The 20,612-nt window shown below is 36.5% G+C and overlaps 1 protein-coding gene across 2 annotated transcripts in view; it reads right to left on the reverse strand.

Annotated features, from left to right (window-relative positions):
* The window catches only part of DNAJC13 (DnaJ heat shock protein family (Hsp40) member C13), a 158,751-nt gene that overhangs the window by 84,620 nt on the left and 53,519 nt on the right, over positions 1-20,612 (reverse strand). For both annotated transcript variants that reach the window (XM_004003339.6, XM_042237066.2), the window contains exons 6-19: positions 19,215-19,415; positions 16,232-16,438; positions 16,045-16,140; positions 15,587-15,678; positions 13,513-13,679; positions 13,329-13,408; positions 13,077-13,246; positions 12,514-12,613; positions 9,490-9,597; positions 8,624-8,779; positions 7,810-7,866; positions 5,334-5,455; positions 3,193-3,268; positions 176-271 (exon numbers count right to left, since the gene is read on the reverse strand). In XM_004003339.6, coding sequence (XP_004003388.1) covers positions 176-271; positions 3,193-3,268; positions 5,334-5,455; positions 7,810-7,866; positions 8,624-8,779; positions 9,490-9,597; positions 12,514-12,613; positions 13,077-13,246; positions 13,329-13,408; positions 13,513-13,679; positions 15,587-15,678; positions 16,045-16,140; positions 16,232-16,438; positions 19,215-19,415 — 1,728 coding nt within the window. The remainder of the gene's footprint in view (positions 1-175; positions 272-3,192; positions 3,269-5,333; positions 5,456-7,809; positions 7,867-8,623; positions 8,780-9,489; positions 9,598-12,513; positions 12,614-13,076; positions 13,247-13,328; positions 13,409-13,512; positions 13,680-15,586; positions 15,679-16,044; positions 16,141-16,231; positions 16,439-19,214; positions 19,416-20,612) is intronic.

Genomic DNA, 20,612 nt, shown 5'->3' on the forward strand with positions numbered 1-20,612 from the left:
TTAATTCTAAAGATTACAGAACTGTACACTAAAAATAGGTAAAATTTGGGGGATGTAAATTTTACTTCAGTAAAGCTGTTAATAGTAATAATTTAAAGGAACACTATTAATTAATAATGTTTCACAAAAAAGTACTCCATCATACTGAAAAAACACTTAGGACAAGGATATTTACCATTGCTATTTTCACATTATCTCTAACATGCATCCTATCAGTATCCTTCTCAGGAACTGGATCAGAGCTGTCCAAGTATGCCAGCAAGCCTGGGGGCTAAAAACAACAACAAAAAAAAACAAGATATACAATCCATTTTCAAAACAACTGCACACACAAAATCTAGCCTTCAAATACCAAATAAATTAATACAATGACTTAGCTGGAATGGGCAAATTTAATTCAGACAATCACTGTATCTACTACTGTGGGCAAGAATCCCTTAGAAGCAATGGAGTAGCCCTAACAGTCAACAAAGAGTCCGAAATGCAGTACTTGGGTGCAATCTCAAAAACAAAAGAATGATCTCTGTTTGTTTCCAAGGCAAACCATTCAATATCACAGTTATCCAAGTATATGCCTCAAACACTAATGCTGAAAAAGCTGAACGGTTATATGAAGACCTACAAGACCTTCTAGACATAACACCAAAAAAAAGATGTCCTTTTCATCATAGAGGACTGATATGCAAAAGTAGGAAGTCAAGAGATCCCTGGAGTAACAGGTAAATTTGGTCTTGGAGTACACAAAGTACTCAATGCATGGGTCATGGGCAACACCCTCTTCCAACAACACAGAGACGACTCTACACATGGACATAACCAGATGGTCGATACCAAAATCAGATTGATTACATTCTTTGTAGCCAAAGATGGAGAAACTCTATACAGTCAGCAAAAACAAGACCAGGAGCTGACTGTGGCTCAGATGACTTCCCTATTTGCAAAATTCAGACTTAAATTTAATAAAGTAGGGAAAACCACTCAGATTTGACCTAAATCAAATTTTTTATGATTATACAGTGGAAGTGAAAAATAGATTCAAGGGATTAGATCTGATAGACAGAGTGCCTGAAGAACTATGGATGGAGGTTCATGACACTGTACAGGAGGCAGTGATCAAAACCATCCCCAAGAAAAAGAAAAGCAAAAAGGCAAAATGGATGTCTGAGGAGGCCTCACAAACAGCTGAGAAAATAAAGGAAGGTAAAGGCAAAGGAGAAAAGGAAAGATACACCCATCTGAATGCAGAGTTCCAAAGAATAGCAAGAAGACATAAGAAAGCCTTCCTCAGTGATCAATGAAAAGAAATAGAGGAAAACAACAGAATGGGTATGACTAGAGATTTCTTCAAGAAAATCAGAGATAACAGGGGAATATTTCATGCAAAGATGGGCAATATAAAGGAAGGAATGGTATATGGACCTAATAGAAAAAGAAGATACTAAAAAGAGGTGGCAAGAATACAGAAAAGAACTATATAAAAAATATCCTCATGACCCAGAGAACGACGATGGTATGACACTCACCTAGAGCCAGACATCCTGGAGTGTGAAGTCAAGTAGGCCTCAGGAAGCATTACTACAAACAAAGGTAGTGGAGGTGATGGAATTCTAGTAGAGCTATTTCATATCCTAAAAGGTGATGCTGTGAAAGTGCTGCACTCATTATGCCAGCAAATTTGGAAAACTCAGCAGTGGCCACAGGACTAGAAAAGATCAGTTTTCATTCCAATACCAAACAAAGGCAATGCCAAAGAAAGTTCAAACTACCACACAATTGCACTCATCTCACATGCTAGCAAAGTAATGCTCAAAATTCTCCAAGCCAGGCTTCAACAGTACATAAACTGTGAACTTCCAGATGTTCCAGCTTGATTTAGAAAAGGCAGAGGAACCAGAGATCAAATTGCTAACATCCACTGGATCATAAGAAAAGTAAGGGAGTTCCGGAAAAACATCTACTTCTGCTTTACTGACTATGCCAAAGTCTTTGACTGCGTGGATCACAACAACTGCGGAAAATTCTTCAAGAGATGGGAATACCAGACCACCTGACTTGCCTCCCAAGAAATCTATATGCAGGTCAAGAAGCAATAGCTAGAATTGGACATGGAACAACAGACTGGTTCCAAACTGGGAAAGGAGTATGTCAAGGCTATATACTGTCACCCTGCTTATTAAACTTATACGGAGAGTACATCATGCAAAATATGTCGGACTGGATGAAACACAAGCTGCAATCAAGACTGCCAGGAGAAATATCAATAACCTCAGATATGCAGATGACACCACCCTTATGGCAGAAAGGGAAGAAGAACTGAAGCGTCTCTAAATGAAAGTGAAAAAGGAAAGCGAAAAAGTTGGCTTAAAACTCAGAAAAATAAGATCATCGCATCAGTCCCATCACTTCATGGCAAATAGACGGGGAAACAATGGAAACAGTGAGAGACTTTATTTTCTTGGGCTTCAAAATTACTGCAGATGGTGACTGCAGCCGTGAAATTAAAAGACACTTGCTCCTTAGGAGAAAAGTTATTACCAACCTAGACAGCATATTAATAAAGCAGAGACATTACTTTGCCAACAAAGGTCCATCTAGTCAGAGCTATGGTTTTTCCAGTAGTCATATATGGATGTGAGAGTTGGACTGTAAAGAAAGATAAGCACCAAAGAATTGATGCTTTTGAACTGTGGTGTTGGAGAAGACTCTTGAGAGTCCCGTGGACTGCAAGGAGATCCAACCAGTGAATCCTAAAGGAAATCAGTCCTGAATATTCATTGGAAGGACTGATGCTGAAGCTGAAACTCCAATACTTCAGCCACCTTATGCAAAGACCCTGATGCTGGGAAACTTTGAAGGCAAGAGAAAGGGACAACAGAGGATGAGATGGTTGGAAGGCATCACCTTCTGGATGGACATGAGTTTAAGCAAGCTTTGAGTTTGGTGATGGAGAGGGAAGCCTGGCATGTCTCAGCCCGTGGGGTTGCAAAGAGCTGGACACAACTGATCGACTGAACTGAACTGATGATTTAGCTACTGAGGATAACATTTATTATATGATAACTCCTTTGATTAGTATATTATATTAAAAAAAAAACGATAAACTAAAAAAAAAAAACCCACCCAATTCTTAATCGTATAACTAACTTATCAATGAAATTTTATTGGGTAAGAATATATATTCAAGTGACTTACCAAAATGCGTTTCAACAAGTTTGTTGCAGTTGCATTATCAGCTGTCCAGAGTCCGACTAAATGTCTACTTAGCTGTCTGAAAAAAGCAGACGTTGAGAAAGGTTTGCTGCTTTATCTCAGCTAGAACAAAAAGGAATTTTTAAGAACAACATATCATGTAAGAAATAAGACTACAGTTAAAAAACAAAAATTCTACCTACTCAATACTCTGTAATAACCTATATGGGAAAATAATCTAAAAAAGAGGGGATATATATATATAACTGAGTCATTCTGCTGTACATGGGGATCTAACACAACACCCTAAATCAACTATACTCCAATAAAAATTAAGGAGAAAATCATTCTGATGTTAAATACTAAAAATTAATATCTTAACTTGAGATATATGAGTTAGGGAAACAATTCGACTTGATAATATAAACAGTTTGTATTACAAGTCCTGCTATAGTGATCACATCATTCTGGAATTCTTTGGAATTCTGAACATGAACAAAAGTCAACTATGTTCTAATACATACTTCCTGGCAAGGTCAGAGATAGAAAATATTTTCAGTTTTGAAGTCTAAACAAAGATTTAAAAGGCACTTTTGAGCTAAAAGTATATTTTGATTCAAAGTGAAAATCTAAGATTCATGCTGAATCTAGGACTTAGTCATTTATTAATCTTAATCCCCATGATGATATCTGTTACCCAGACCAGAAGCTTCTCGTAAATAGGGAATATATTTTATTCACCAGAGATGAATAAAATATATGCTTTGGTAGGGATTCAACTGCCATTTGCAATAAGAATGAGGATGAATCCTGTGAGGGGAATGACCAAAGAACCACTTAAGGGCATATATGTTACACTACCACAAGAAAGCAGTTTAATAAGAAAACCCAAACTGTGCTTTGTTCTGCCACCAAAAAAACAAAAATCACTACTAAAACGGTTTATGTCTCTCTGGAAGCCTATTAACATACTGAAGTAATAACACATAATTTCCTTCACTGTCATTTGCTAAGTATAGTATCAATGATTTCTAAAAGATTTTAATTAGAGATAACATTTTATAGCAGCAATTTATAAAAGATAAAGCAATGCAAATGATAAATAGTATTTCTATTATAATTTGACAGTTTTTTAATATTGTTACTGATCACAGTAGGGAATGCAACTGATTGATTAAACTGATTGATTAATAAAAAGTAAAACAAACAGGAAAGGGCTAACACAGGGGTTTAATGGCATAAGATATTAAATAGTCTCTACTATGTAATATCTTAGCAAATATATATGGCTATCAAGGAAATAACCTTCTTTTTACATCTTTTTGTTTACACAGGCAACACTGAAGACTATTTTTATGCCTAGTATTTTCACGTAAGGGGTGCAGATAGCTTCTCATAATAGTAAAAACAGAAAACTACTGGCAGAGCAGCATACTACAGTAGGCAATAACCAAACATAGGTGATAAATAAAGGAAATTTATAGTAAGCATAAGTCAGCAATTTACACTATTATTTTAAAAAGCCAAAAAGAACATGATTAAAATATTACATCAGGAATTATAAAGAAAAATTAAAAGAGCTGGAATTCATACAGCAGGGAATAAACAGATTTGTGTGTTTCCTCATATTTGAAGGATTTTTATAAAAAAGATGATTTGCCTAAAGGAAAATTGTTTAACTGCAAGAGATTTAGGATAGGCTTGATTAGGTAAGGCTGGCTAGATAATGAAGTTTTCTGTATTCTTAGAGTAACTAACAGACCAAAGTTATTTAAAAATCACTAGGTGGGTCATCTACATACAAGATAGCCAGGAGGAAATGTAAGGAGAAACGCCCTGGGGACATGTGGTTCTAGTTTCATAAGCTACAAAGCACTCTTTTCCATGTTCCAGTCCCATGACTACGCGGTGTAGAACTTGATGAGCAGAGAGTGGGGGGAAAAAAGCAGTTTTATTTTTTTCCTCCCCAGTTATGCAGGGACAGGGACAATGATCTTTTGGGTACAATCTTTCCATAAGGAAAGGACAAGAACTAGGTGAATCAAAAGAAAATGAAACATCTGTGTAATCCAAACACTGTTTTATGTAATATCTGAACCCCTTCTCTAAACAAGTTAACTGATAACAAATTAAATTTAACCTACCTATTCGTAAGCATCCTTTGATCTGAGCTTATTGTAAACATCGCAGTATGCAAGTGTCGAGGTAAGGCACCTTCACTTAGGGCAAGCTCCTGCATTTTTGTAGCAATTTCTTTGTCACCTTCCTTTGGAAAAAGGGTAAGATGATCCCTAAAGCAACAATCTAAAGCAAGCTATTTTAATTTTGTTAATTCTATATCTCTAGATAAAATAATTATTCAGTATACAATATAATAAAAATTAAATATGCAACTCCAATTTTCCGAAAATAACATAGGTGAATAATATTATAAGTCATTTAAAAATATTATTTGCCTTTGGAATAAGGTTTTAATGTTCAAGATATAGTTATCTCAGGAATTATACATTGTTTAACTTTAAAATTAGGTTCATTCCTTGAGTATATATCAGCCAATGAAGGGGAGAGGTGACTTACAGAAATCAGTAACTCCTACCAAAGGCATCTGCAAACCTGCTTGCTCTTGTTGGTAAAGATATATTCACTTTTATGGTGAATACAATTCTTTATTTTTTTTAAAAAGAATGATGTGATGTTGAAGTAGTTCTTTGTATTCTTATTTCACTCTGATTATTTAGACTTACTTTCACAAAAGGGTAGGATAGATAGGACTACTAATCAAAGATAAACAGAGCTATGAATTAAGCAAGCACTGTGATATTTAAGATGTGTGGAAAAAGTAAAAATACAATGTTACTGAAAAAAAGTACAAGTATATAGTATAACTGAAGATTCAGAAGTATACAAATGTACATGCAGTATGAATATGTACATATGTCATTTGATACAAATGAATGTAGTATGTATATAAATATACATAGTATGTATATGTACATATATAACTTTGAACATGGTCTGAGAGGAAATTCACCAGAAAACTAACAGCTGTTGTCTCTGGATGGTAAAAATACAGGTGATTTATTTCTTCCTTGTGTTTTTTCTGAAAAAATCCAACACTTCTTAAAAAGATCATACACTGCTTTCACAATCAGAAAATAGCAACTTAAGATACTTGCCAGGATTTCGGTGTAAATTAAAAAAGCCTCCCTTACACAGACACTGCTCTAGTAACTGGCTAGGAATCTGACACCTGTGGCTTGCACTGAGTCAAAATGGCCTTTTGGTTATATCTGGCATTCACTAAATATTTCTGAATGAATGGCAATATATTAATGGATCAAATCCAGGAAGACTCTTTGGTATGGTCTCATGGTCCTAACTGTCCTTGGCAACGTCAAGCTCTGTAAGTGAGAGATGTGGCATTTACTTTGGAAACTAATATTAAGCATAGAACCCATTAGCTAAAGGGGGACAATTCACTTTTATTTCATGTATACACTAAAAATGCAAATAAACTTTGATGTTCCAACCAATCTAAGTCTACATATAATTTTCAATAGCTGTTTAACAGTATACTAATACTGTGCTTATTATTTAGCTACTTGTTATATTTATGAACTATAATGGCAGAGTTTTTTGACAAAGGAAGCACTCTTACATTTTATCCAATTATGACAACAAAAGTATATAAAAATTCAAAAGCCATTAGACTGATATTGTAAACATCCAGTAATATAAGCTCATATTAATAGCCACAATCTCATCTTCTAAAAAATATCTATCTATCTATTTATACAAAGTCGCTCAGTTGTATCTAACTCTTTGTGACCCCAAGGACTGTAGCCTGCCAGGCTCCTCTGTCCATGGAATTCTCCAGGTGAGAATACTGGAGTGGGTAGCCGTTCCCTTCTTCAGGGGATCTTCCCAATTGAGGGATCGAACCCATATCACACAGAGCAGGCGGCTTCTTTACCATCTGAGCCGCCAGGGAAGCCCAAGTAAACTGGAATGGGTAGCCTGTCCCTTCTCCAGGGGATCTTCCCAACCCAGGAATCGAACTGGGGTCTCCTACATTGCAAGCAGATTCTTTCTTTCCCACCTGAGCTACCAGGTGGTAAGGCTAAAGCAACTATCCTGAAGAAGCAAGAGTTCCTGTCCAACAATATCATGTCCTGATCTCTGGGGCTTAAACATATATGCAGGTTAGCATGACGAAGTTTTTGTTACAATATTTATTTAATACTACTTGGCTATAAACTAACTCCATTAATAGATTTCCATTTAGACTTAGTACCTGAATGAAGTTTCAATACCATCACCACTACCACCAAGAGAGAGGAAGAAAGAATGCTAACTTTTCTTTTAAAATAAAACAAATAATGGAGGACCAGAAAAATTCATTTGCTCTAAATCTACTTACTTAAGAACTTTAAGTTCTTAGTTTATTATTTACGATTGTTGTTACAACTAGTTTAAAAGGAATATAAACATTTTAAATTACTTTTCTTACCCAGAAATACTGCATACTTCCCATAAAAGACTGAAAGTAACTTTGTCAGCCCAAGTTAAAATAGCCAGTTAACATTCAAGTAAGTTGAACTTTCAAAATTGTTTTCTCACCTCTATTATTGCCTTCATAACCAATCCAGCTCCCTTTATAATTGCCATGGAAGGATGCTTTAAAATAGGGAAAAAAAAGTATCACAGAATAAAAGAGTTTTATTCCAACATATTTAGGGGTTGCTCTTCAGAGGGATACACAGTTTTATGCAAGGTATTAAGCCATAAAATTGAAAGTGAAACCCTTTCACCCTTTCAAGCCGTAAAATTAATAAAAAGCTACATCTCAAAGTCAGTTCACAGTCTGGTTTAAAAATTTTAGGTATTCTTATAATATAGCTTTGATACTAAAAACAAAGAGTTTACAGAAGTAGAAACAGCTAGCACTAATGTGAATACTTATATATATTCTACTTATTGGAATGATAAATATCAAATAATTATGATATTAACATAACAGAAATAGGCATTTATAAACATAAATATCATATATAGACATGTACATAATAAACATGATGGCATTATATGAAATAAATGTTTTCAATTGCTCATGAAAGGCCCTGCTAAAGCTCACCTTGATATTTGGAAATTTATAAAGAAAAGAGAACTTTGAGTTGACCACAGGAAAAAAGTCAGTTTTTCACTACTTTCAAGATGGAAAAGATGGGCAACAGAGTCAAATATTGATCAAAAGCCATCAATAGAGCTCTACGTGAAACATCAAGAAGTCAGTGACATATTCTAATACAATAACATACTAGGCTGTATTTATTTAGATTACCACAGAAGCACTTATACATTATTTTAAAAATAAACTGACCGAAAAGTGGTTCTCGCGGATTAGTTGTTACCTGATAAAAGTGTAAGCTCTCACCTGAAAGAGTTTAAAGAGTGTTCTTCCATTGGATGCTACCATCTCCAAGAGCATATCGAACTGCTGCCCCTCTGTTGTCTCACTATATGGAGCACACAGGGCAAAAGTAAGGAAGTCCAAGAGTGAACTAATAACTAGCGCACCAGTCCCATGATCCTGAAACAAACATATTACCTTGGCTTAGTGCAGGGAGCTTCACTTAAAACACAGCTAATAATGGGGTTTTTCCTGTTATCTTATTATGTTAGAAGTAAACATTTAATTTCCCAAAATAAGTTTTAAAGTGCTCTCAACATGAGTACTACTCAAAGCAGTACTTGTTTTACTAATGTAGTATATCTAGTGCTTATCTCAAAAAGAAAACAGTTAAGATTCAGTCAAATTTCAAGAAAATAACCAAGACTCCTCAAACAGGTATGATAAATGTTAATGTATATTTGTATAAAAGGCAATCTTGGATAACACCTGCAAAGCTCTAGCAATCTGTTCATATTCCTTCTAGATGTTATAGATTGCCCATCTCCAAAACTGTCAACCAATGATTGAGGAATAAAGATTTTATTAGCCTTTTTTAAAGCAAATTATTTCATAATGACATTTTTAAAGCAAGTAGAAAAGTAAAAATCTGGGATATAACTAAAAAGTTAAAGGCTTTGCAATTTATCCTTTCCTAAATAACTAAATAGTCTTAAGACACTATTTTATAGTAATAAAATAAGTAAGTGAACAAGCTGAACTGTAAACCAATATTGAAATCAGGGCTACAATTTAAAACAAAACAGAACAAACACTGTCCATGTTGTACTTCCAGAATAGCTTCAATCTGTGTGGTATCACTCATTAAGACAAATTTAACTTTAACTCACCACATGGGAATTAAATTTCTCCAGTAAGTTTTCCAGAAACTTCTTTGAAGAGAGAAGAGAAGCTTTGTTTAGCTGTTCTTGTCTTAAATCATAGTCATCATGCATGGGCTATTGATTAAAAACAGTGATAAATTCATAAGCAGTTGCATCACATAAAAGTTATTTATGAAGAGTACTCACTGAACAACTGAAAGAACTAAAAACCACATCCTTCAAGTTTAAGGCAGAAAGGAAACTTGTGATAAGCAGGAGGAAATGACTTCTCCTGGGTCTGATGAGACTGGATAATTTGCCTAACAAGTAAGGGTAGATAGTACTGCACAGGGTACTTTTGAGAGAATAAGTCACAGATCTCCCTCTTAAAAAGCAAGTAACACCCATTCTTTTTATTAAAAAGCAAATAACACCTCCCCCAATTTTATAATATAAATTTAAAACGATAAACTTAGCATTTTAAAGTAAGTACTAATATTAGCAACAAATACTTCCTTGTCTCGAGATGATTCTCTTTTGACAGCTGGAATAAACTAAGAGCATAAAAAGGATTCCAGCATGATAGTTAGGAGTAAAGATAATGCTCTAGGGGGCACGGACTTCAGCAGTTGTGGCTTGCGGGCTCCAGAGAGTGTGGGGTTCAGTAACTGTAGAGCACAGACTTAGCTGCCCTGTGGCAGCTAAGTGGAATCTTCCCTTTCCAAGGATTGAATCAAGTCCATTGCATTGGCAGGCGAATTCTTAACCACTAGATCACCAGGGAAGTCCTTCACTGATTCTTTAATGGAATACTTTTAATAAAGATAATAAAATCCACTTTGGGGAATAAATGCAAGGTTTTATACAAGTGATTTTATACAAGGTTTTATACAAGGGCTTCCCTGCTGGCTCAGACAGTAAAGAATCCACCTCCAATGCAGGAGGCCTGGGTTCATTCTCTGGGTTGGGAATATCCCCTGAAGAAGAAAGGCCCACTCCAGTATTCTAGCCTGGAGAATCCCATGGACAGCAGAGCCTGACGGACTACAGTCCATGGGGTCATAGAGAGTCAGACACAACAAAGCAACTAACACATTCAAGTGATTACTTATGCTTAATGTATATATACCACTAAATCTGCCTAAAATACTTACTATAAGGAACGTATACTCTACACAAAATTGAAATAAACCAAAAATTTCAAAGTTTTACAGCTTTCTCCCCACAACAAGCTGTCAGCAAGTTAGAGTTTTACCTCTAAAACCACTTTCAAATGTGCATTTAGTCCATCCTACTTCAGCACTTCATTTCTTACATGATAATTTGCTCTCCGTGCCTCTAACTTGACCTCTAATCTATAATTCACATACCATCCATGAATTTTCTAAAATTCCACAACTGACATGTTACCACTTCTCTGTTGAAACAAATCAGTTATTCTTTACTATAAAGCATACAAAACTAGCTTCCTTGATACAAAGGCTTTTTATGATGGTCTCTGCACACATCTCTAGCTGTAACTACTAAACCTGTGTGGCCCCATTCATACGTTATGATCCAGTCATATTCAATTATTTTTCGCTTCCCAAATAAACTTTTGTATATGCTAATTATTCTTCCTGCCTCTTGAGAAACCTGTATACAGGTCAGGAAGCAACAGTTAGAACTGGACATGGAACAACAGACTGGTTCCAAATAGGAAAATGAGTATGCCAAGGCTGTATATTGTCACCCTACTTATTTAACTTCTATGCAGAGTACATCATGAGAAACCATGGGCTGGAAGAAGCACAAGCTGAAATCAAGATTGCCTGGAGAAATATCAATAACCTCAGATATGCAGATGACACCACCCTTATGGCAGAAAGTGAAGAAGAACTAAAGAGCCTCTTGATGAAAGTGAAAGAGGAGAGTGAAAAAGTTGGCTTAAAGCTCAACAGTCAGAAAACTAAGATCATGGCATCCGGACCCATCACTTCATGGCAAACAGATGGGGAAAGAGTAGAAACAGTGGCTGACTTTATTTTTCTGGACTCACTGCAGATGGTGAATGCAGCCATGAAATTTAAAGACGCTTACTCCTTGGAAGAAAAGTTATGACCAACCTAGAGAGCATATTAAAAAGCAGAGACATTACTTTGTCAACAAAGGTCCATCTAGTCAAGGCTATGGTTTTTCCAGTGGTCATGTATGGATGTGAGAGTTGGACTATAAAGAAAGCTGAGTGCAGAAGAATTGATGCTTTTGAACTGTGGTGTTGCAGAAGACTCTTGAGAGTCCCTTGGACTGCAAGGATATCCAACCAGTCCATCCTAAAGGAGATCAGTCCTGGGTGTTCATTGGAGGGACTGATGTTGAAGCTGAAACTCCAATACTTTGGCCACTTGATGCGAAGAGCTGACTCATTGGAAAAGACCTTGATGCTGGGAAAGATTGAGGGCAGGAGGAGAAGGGGCAAACAGAGGATGAGATGATTGGATGGCATCACATGGGTGTGGGTGGACTCCGGGAGTTGGTGATGGACAGGGAGGCCTGGCGTGCTGCGGTTCATAGGGTCGCAAAGACTCGGACATGACTGAGCGACTGAACTGAACTGAACTGAATTACTCTTCCTTAGGAAAGTCTTCTCGCAACTAGAAATTATCTACCTGCCCCTTAAGATTCAGATCAAGTGTAATATATCCCATAAAGACTAACCTAGAACCTTTTTATATTCTCATCACAAAACCAGAATCAAGTGCTGCTTCTTAGGGATCCCATGGCCCCTACTATGTATATAGTTATATACACATGCCTACCTTACTAGACTGCCAGCAATTTCAGGGAGGAATTCTGTCTTAACATCATGGTATTTCTTTTTGTAAACAGCACAGTGCCTAGTTTATAGGCTATGCTAAACAAATGTTTATTTGTATAAGTAAATGGCTGTAAGAGCAAGTTAGGAAATATAAAAACATCGAATTTAATTGAAACAATAAAATCTAGGTTTGTGGAAATTTAAACCATCAGTCACTTAGAATCAGCTTCCTTGAGAAAAACACCAGTACTTACACACATGAGGGCACAGAGCATATCCACAGCTGCATGGATTACTCCATTGTTGCTCCTCTTGAGTGCTTTTACTACCTTCACTCCAAGACGCTCCCGAAACCTCATGGGACAAAACAACAGTGTAAAGTAGCAACACCAGAGCGTCATTCTATTATTTTATTATAAAAACATAACATACTAAGTTATTTTAAGTTTCTACTACATTACTACAGCAATTAAATATTCTGAATCCCATATCTAGAACATAACAGTTTTCATAATTTTTTTTCCTTTGATGGGGGGCTTGAAGGTTGATTAAAACTAAAAGGCTTGAATTTGAACATCCCATTCAAATTCACTAAAACAAGAGTCAGTAATATCATGGGTCAATGTATACATAAGAGTCAGCAATATCATTTCCATTCATTCATCTTGCTTTTCTATATCTCATGAATAGAAACTACTATCTCACCATATTAAAAAGTAACAAGTTTAATCAGATATAAAGAGGTAAATTTGTTGATGTTTTGCTATTTTGACTTTTTCAAATTCTTATTAAAAGAAAAAAAATTAAGGCAACTTACTTTGGAAGCTGAGTAAAAGCTAGAAAACCAGCTTTGGAAGCCACAAGCCTCCTCACAGCCTGGAATTGACTCTCAAGTTCTGCATTTGAAGCAACAACATCCCCTTCTTGGGACAATAATGCCGTTATGGCATTATTGATCAGTTTTTCTTTGTTTTCTGAGAAGAGACCCTAGGTGAGGAAGAGTATTTCAAAAGAGTTTCTATACCAAAAATTAATGACAATGAACAAATTATGATACAATTTGTCTTACATCCTGCGTCACTGCATGCAGAACTCCACTATATGAAATGTTAGCGTTGAACCTGAACACAGCATCTGCAAAGTTGCCATCTGTAAGGAAATGAATGATTCAAAACGATTTAGAGGTCTGCACTATGTTTATTTATTGTTAAGTAGATGGATGGAAATGAAATTATATTTAAATCAATACTTACTTGGAGGTGTAGCTAAGAATCTGAGATGAAGGCTCTCTACTTCCTCATCGACAGGCATGCTGAGTAACCCCCATCGCTGACCTTTATGAGTTGATGTCATTTTTACACAAACATCTCGGTTACCAGAGGCTCTTACTCCATCCAGCAAACTTGCTAATAAGGAATCTCTAAGCAAAGTTAAAAATACAAAGGTTTTAGGATTGATAATCTAGGGAGATTTTCATTTAGAAAGCAGCATAGGTCCTTTAGAAGGTAACCTGCTCAGGGGGGCACCCTGGGTACCAGGGAAGTACTAAAGAGAAGTGGCAGGAGAGAACCTGACATCCAATACTTTATCTTCACTTTTCTGTTTAATATCATATTCAAATTACTAAAGGAATGGATCATTAACATCTTCCTCCTGTTTTTTAATTTTAAGATTATCTTTAACAGTTTTACTGAGGGATAACTTACAAATCACAAAAGTCATTTAATTAAAATGTAGAGTCTGGTAATTTTTCATAAATTTATACAGTTGTACAATCATTACCACAATTCAGTTTTTATACATTTCCAGCACCCCAAAAAGTTTCCTTGTGCCCATTTGCAAAAAACTCCCTAGCCTCAGGCAACCATTTATCTGCTTCTCTACAGTTTTACTTATTCAAGAAACTTCATCAAGAGAATAAAAAGACAAGCCACAAGTTGGGAATAAATATTTAAAAAAGACATATCTGATAAAGGACCATTACCCAAAATATACTAAGAAATCTTAAAATTCAACAATAAAAAGAATAACCCAATAAAAAAATGATCCTGCAGCCTGGGTGGGAGGAGGGTTTGGGGGAGAATGGATACATGTATACGTATGGCTGAATCCTTTGCTGTTCACTTGAAACAATTACAATTTTGTTAACTGGCTATACCCCAATACAAAATTAAAGTGGAAAGAACAAGGAAAAAGAATGATCCAAAGTCCTGTATGATGCTTTACATCATATAACATCAGGAAAATGCTAATTAAAACAAGATACCACAACATTAGTGTTAGAATGGCCAAATCTGAAATACTGACACCACCAAATGCTGATAAGGATGTGGAGAAACAGGAACTCTCATTCACTTCTGGTTGGAATGCACAATGGTAGAGCCACTTTAGGAATACAGTTTGGCAGTTTCTTACAAAACTCAGCAAACTCTTACCATATGCTCCAGTGATTACATTCCTTTGTATTCACCTAAAGGAGTTTAAAACATACCCACACAAAACCTGCACACAGGTTTAGTTGTTTTCCCATGTGGTAGTTGCACTGAGTGCATTTTTATCAAAGTAACTGGCTACCATCATCCAAACAATTTAAGAATCAAAGTGAAAGGTATTATTTTTAAATACTTAAAAAGTGTAAGTTTCAGAAACATACTTTATTTTCCATCCTTTGATTTAATATCAAGTAACCATTTTTATGGTTTTTTCAGAGGTCATGTATGGATGTGAGGACTATAAAGAAAACTGAGCACTGAAGAATTGATGCTTTTGAACTGCTGTGTTGGAGAAGACTCTTGAGAGTCCCTAGGACTGCAGGGAGATCCAACCAGTCCATCCTAAAGGAGATCAGTCCTGCGTATTCATTAGAAAGACTGATGTTGAAGCTGAAACTCCAATCCTTTGGCCACCTGATGCAAAGAGCTGACTCATTGGAAAAGACCCTGATGCTGGGAAAGACTGAGGGCAGGAGGAGAAGGGGACGATAGAGGATAAGATGGTTGGATGGCATCACTGACTCAATGCACATGGGTTTAGGTGGACTCTGGGAGTTGCTGACGGACAGGGAGGCCTGGTGTGCTGCGGTTCATGGGGTCACAAACAGCCGGCCGGATACGACTGAGCGACTGAACTGAACTGAACCATTCTCTTTCGAAACTTGAAAACGAAATGAAGGATATTTCAAACATGCAGCAAAATAAAGTTGTCTTTTCCTTCATTACATCATTTTAAAGTTCTAGATAAAATTTATCTTTGTTTTTCCTCTTTGATGAAGCACTTTGCCTTGCACATACTAAGATCTCAAAAACTAGATGAATTTAAAAAAGATACCTCTCTGTTGAAGAGTATTTCCGTATTTGGCCTTTTATAAATTCAATAGTAAAAAGCTGTGGATTTTCTGAGTCACAAACCAATGCGAACACCTAGGGAACACAAGAAACAAGTTCCATGAAAGATGTTAGTTTTATGGTATTCCATTAGAAACACTACACATCATTTAGTTGACAAAAGTCAATATTTAAAAACATAACTTGGTTATAATATCAGAATTTAAGAGCTGTTAAAAGTCTCATTCACATTTTCATGTAATACTTAATAAATTAAGTTTTCATTATATACCTGAAAAACAAATTTTGCAATATTCATTGTTCTACGATCAATACATACAATGAAAAATTAAATACAGATTGTTTCCTATTCTTTAGGCCTAAAAAATATTAAAACAGAAAGAAAATTATTCTAATATATCAACAGGAAGAAACCTCATTTAAACTATTACTGAAACTTACTTCTCCTAAGGGCTTCAATGTTGCAATATTATAGGTTGCTGGATCACGTTCTACTAAACATGTTTCTGTAAGCGCTAGAATTCTTTTTACAGGTTCCTTCAAACAAAATTGAAATATATTAAAAAACTATTGAAGAAAAACGTCAAAATCAGATGAACAAACTTTTACTTTTAACATGTAAGCTTACCGAATGTCTAGGTGATATTTTCTGGACTATAAACTCTGCTAAAGATGTGATGGATTCATCAGTGCTGTATTTGCCAAATCGAAGGTTCAAATATTGCTCAAATTCTAAAGGCTCTTTTCTGATCCGCAATGAAATACCTATATAGTTGCCAGCATGATCTATTGCACTTTTGATAATTTCTTCTCTTTGCTCTGATGCAAATAAATGCTGCATAAATTTTGAAATTTAAAATGTTAGGGTTGAAATAATTAAAATGTGACCATAGTGAATCAACTCATAGGAAAGTGCCTGAAGGAGAAATTCTAGGAGGAAAAATGGTAGATCTTATCAGAAGTAAATAAGCAGCATGTTGTGGCTGATTATTAAATTAAAATCAAAGTCTGAAATATAAAGTCTTGCAAATAATCACTGAAAGGAAATTATCTCATAAATTCTCAGAGTCTGGTTCTCACCCCTGTGTGGAAAACAGCACTCTGGGGCTCCAAAAAAGGCCCCAGGAATCCCAGCCAAGTCCAATGGAGGTGCTGGGTACTACGGTGGACAGAATTCCAGTTTCAATTAAGGTAGCTCTCACTTCATCTGTTTTTATACAACGCTTTCTTGCAAGATTACCTTGAAAAATGCTTAAATGCTCAGCAAGTCACTGGCCTATGAATATTACAAACCAACCTCCAGAGTGTATTAAGGATAAGGTATTGCTACTTGCATGTGATACCGGGAAGCCAAAAATGCCGTTAAGGGCAGGATAGGAGAAATCCCACAAGAAAGACCTGTCCTGCCCGGAATGCCATGAACTACCCTGTTGAGGAACACTGGATCAGATCATGTTTTAAACCTGATTTCATTTCCAACAGCTTATCTCAGTCACTATGGATGCAGAAGATATCAGTTTCTTGAATGAATCTGTTATGGTCTCATATCTGTAGTAAATTGACTCATTTTAGCTAGTGTTTTTTAAAAGGCAGACAGTATGCTTATCTTCCTGCCACTCAAAAGGTGGTCCAAGGACCAGTAAAGTCAGCATCACCTGTGAGCCTGCTAGATGTATAACATCTCAGTTCCAACCCCAATCCTACGGAATCAAAATCTGAGAGTGAACAAGATGCCCCAGCTGATATGTATGCACCTTCAAGTCTGAGGCACACTGCCACATACAATACTATGAATAAACGTGTTCCCAAACTTGCCTAATGTTCAGCTCAATTCTGGAGTTTTAAAAATTGCCATTGCTAGGCCTCCCATTATATTAATTGAATCAGTATCTTCAGAAAATGAGCCAAGGGCACAATGGGTTTAAGAAAACTCTCTAGGTGATTACAATGTGAAGCCAAGTTAAACCCATGGACCTATATATTAAGGCTACCAAGTTTGACGTCAGCTATCATTTAATAAGTAACATATATGAAAAAAATTAAAACTGCTTGATGCCAAAAAGCAGTAAAACATGTTGGCAATTGAGGAGTGTCATAATTCTTATCATTAATGTTTACCTTACACATTGGTAGGCTTGATGAATTAAAGTCATTCTGTTAAGATCTGTGAAGCCATATTACTGTAACTAGATATGTTTTCCACCAAGAGGTTAATCATTATAAACTTCTACCACCCAGGAAGGAGACAAACCTTTGGGCAGCACTATGACAGGAGGTTTCAGGCTGCTTTTAGGGTGGGAAAGGGAACGGGGTTTTCTCTTGGATCATTCATTTTTTGGGTCTAAACTCAGCGGTAACAAAATGTCTATATGCACATTCCTAGATGAGTGACACTAGGATGGTACCCATCATCTGGGTAGAGTGAGGATGGGACAAGGCCTATAACTCTGAAGAAGCTAACATGTTTTGTAAATCAGATCGTTCACCCCATCCATCATTCTCTTTTCTTTTTGCTACACTTAGCCTCTTGTATGGAGAAGGCAATGGCATCCCACTCCAGTACTCTTGCCTGGAAAATCTCATGGACAGAGGAGCCTGGTGGGCTGCATTTCGTGGGGTCGCGAAGAGTCGGACATGACTGAGCAACTTCACTTTCATTTTTCACTTTCATGCGTTGCAGAAGGAAATGGCAACCCACTCCAGTGTTCTTGGCTGGAGAATCCCAGGGATGGCGGAGCCTGGTGAGCTGCCGTCTATGGGGTTGCACAGAGTCGGACACGACTGAAGCGACTTAGCAGCAGCCTCTTGTATATCCAAAAGACTTGCCCTGGTTCTGCTATCCAGGGATGGATAGTTTATCTACAGAACACTAAATCTTGGGAGTAGTGTTCCCAGGATATTAAGGTAGCTATAGGATTTAAAATCTTAAGAGAAAGGACTCTGAGAGTAAGTTCAGCTGAGCCTCTCCATCTGGACACTCGAATGTTCATCTCTGAGGTGTGGGGTTTAATCAAGAAAGGCAGGATGTTCCTTATAAAAAAAAATGGTCATAATCTATAGCTCTGTTTCTACTGCCAATTAAAAAACAGGGTCTCAGCACCTTAAGAGGTTTCTGCTGTGTCCCAAAATTTACATGTAACTCAGAATTTCAAGACAAAAACATGCAATGAACTCCAAATTTGAATTTTCAAAGTCTATTCAGATTTCAGATTACAAATAGCTGGGCAAAGGAAAGAAAACTATAAAAAAAGATAGTTTAATGTAACTTTTCAAAGAAAGTTTAGAAACTTTCAAGTAACACATTAATACTAATGAAAATAAAACTGTGATCACTGTTTATTAAATATTAAGTGACATACTGTGCTAAGAATTTTACATAAAGTATCTCATTTGATCAAAAAACCTAAGACATACACATATTATTCTCCACATTTTAGAGAGCAGCAAATTGGAATTCAAGCTGAGGTCTACCTGATACCAAAGCCTGCACCCAAAATACCATACTTCCTTCCAGAGGACTCAAAGGAAATTTCAAAATTAAGTGTAAACACTCTGCTTTCCTTCAAATGGTCATGTCTCTTTTAAGATAACTTTTTAAAAACACTACTTACCAATCTACTAAATCCTCCATAAAGTATACAAAACCCTCCTTGATAATCAGAGAGATCTACAAAGCCTTCAATATTTCTATAGTCATAGGAACAGAGGACTCTGTTTGTTGCAGGATTAATCTGATCAAAGCCTCCTGGCGTTACTTCCAAAATGACAGGTTTTCTTGTATCACTCCAGTGATGCTTATAGCAGTTATATCTCTGCAGAGAAAAACAATAATACTTTTAAATTTATATTTCAGGTTACCATAAAACACCATTACATCTAATGTATCACTCATTGCAGAAAAAAAAAAAAAAAGAAAATCTGTATTATAAAATTTTAGAGCTACTACTCAAATTCTTAACGACATTTTTACTTTGGCCATCTGGAGGTTTATGTTTATTCAATTAAGAATGTTGAGGCTAACTAAAGACAGTATCATATCAGTTGAGATGCTCAATTGTGTCCAACTCTACGACCCCATGAAGAGCAGCACACCAGGCCTCTCTGTCCAACATCAACTGCCAGAGCCTACCCAAACCCATGTCCACTGAGTCAGTGATGCCATCCAACCACCCCATCCTCTGTCGTCCCCTCCTCCTCCTGGCCTCAATCCTTCCCAGCATCAGAGTCTTTATCAGGTGGCCAAAGTACTGGAGTTTCAGCTTCAACATCAGTCCTTCCAATGAACACCCAGGACTGATCTCCTTTAGGATGGACTGGTTGGCTCTCCTTGCAGTCCAAGGGACTTGGACTCTTGAGAGGCTTCTCCAACACTACAGTTCAAAAGCATCAATTCTTTGGTGCTCAGCTTTCATTATAGTCCAATTCTCACATCCGTACACGACCACTGGAAAAACCATAGCCTTAACTAAACAGACCTTTGTTGACAAAGTAATGTCTCTGCTTTTTAATATGCTGTCTAGGTTGGTCATAACTTTCCTTCCAAGGAGTAAGCGTCTTTTAATTTCATGGCTGCAATAGCCATCTGCAGTGATTTTGGAGCCGAAAAAAATAAAGTCTGACACTGTTTCCGCATCTATTTGCCATGAAGTGATGGGACTGGATGCCATGATCTTAAGTTTTCTGAATGTTGAGCTTTAAGGGAATTTTTTCTTTCCTCTTTCACTTTCATCAAGAGGTTCTTTAGTTCTTCTTCACTTTCTGCCATAAGGGTGGTGTCATCTGCATATCTGAGGTTATTGATATTTCTCTCAGCAATCTTGATTTCAGCTTGTGCTTCTTCCAGCCCAGAGTTTCTCATGATGTACTCTGCATATAAGGTAAATAAGCAGGGTGACAACATACAGCCTTGACGTACTCCTTTTCCTATTTGGAATCAGTCTATTGTTCCATGTCCAGTTCTAACTGGTGCTTCCTGACCTGCATACAGGTTTCTCAAGAGGCAGGTCAGG

This window comes from Ovis aries, chromosome 1 (assembly GCF_016772045.2).
Source record: "Ovis aries strain OAR_USU_Benz2616 breed Rambouillet chromosome 1, ARS-UI_Ramb_v3.0, whole genome shotgun sequence".
Classification (NCBI taxonomy): domain Eukaryota; kingdom Metazoa; phylum Chordata; class Mammalia; order Artiodactyla; family Bovidae; genus Ovis; species Ovis aries.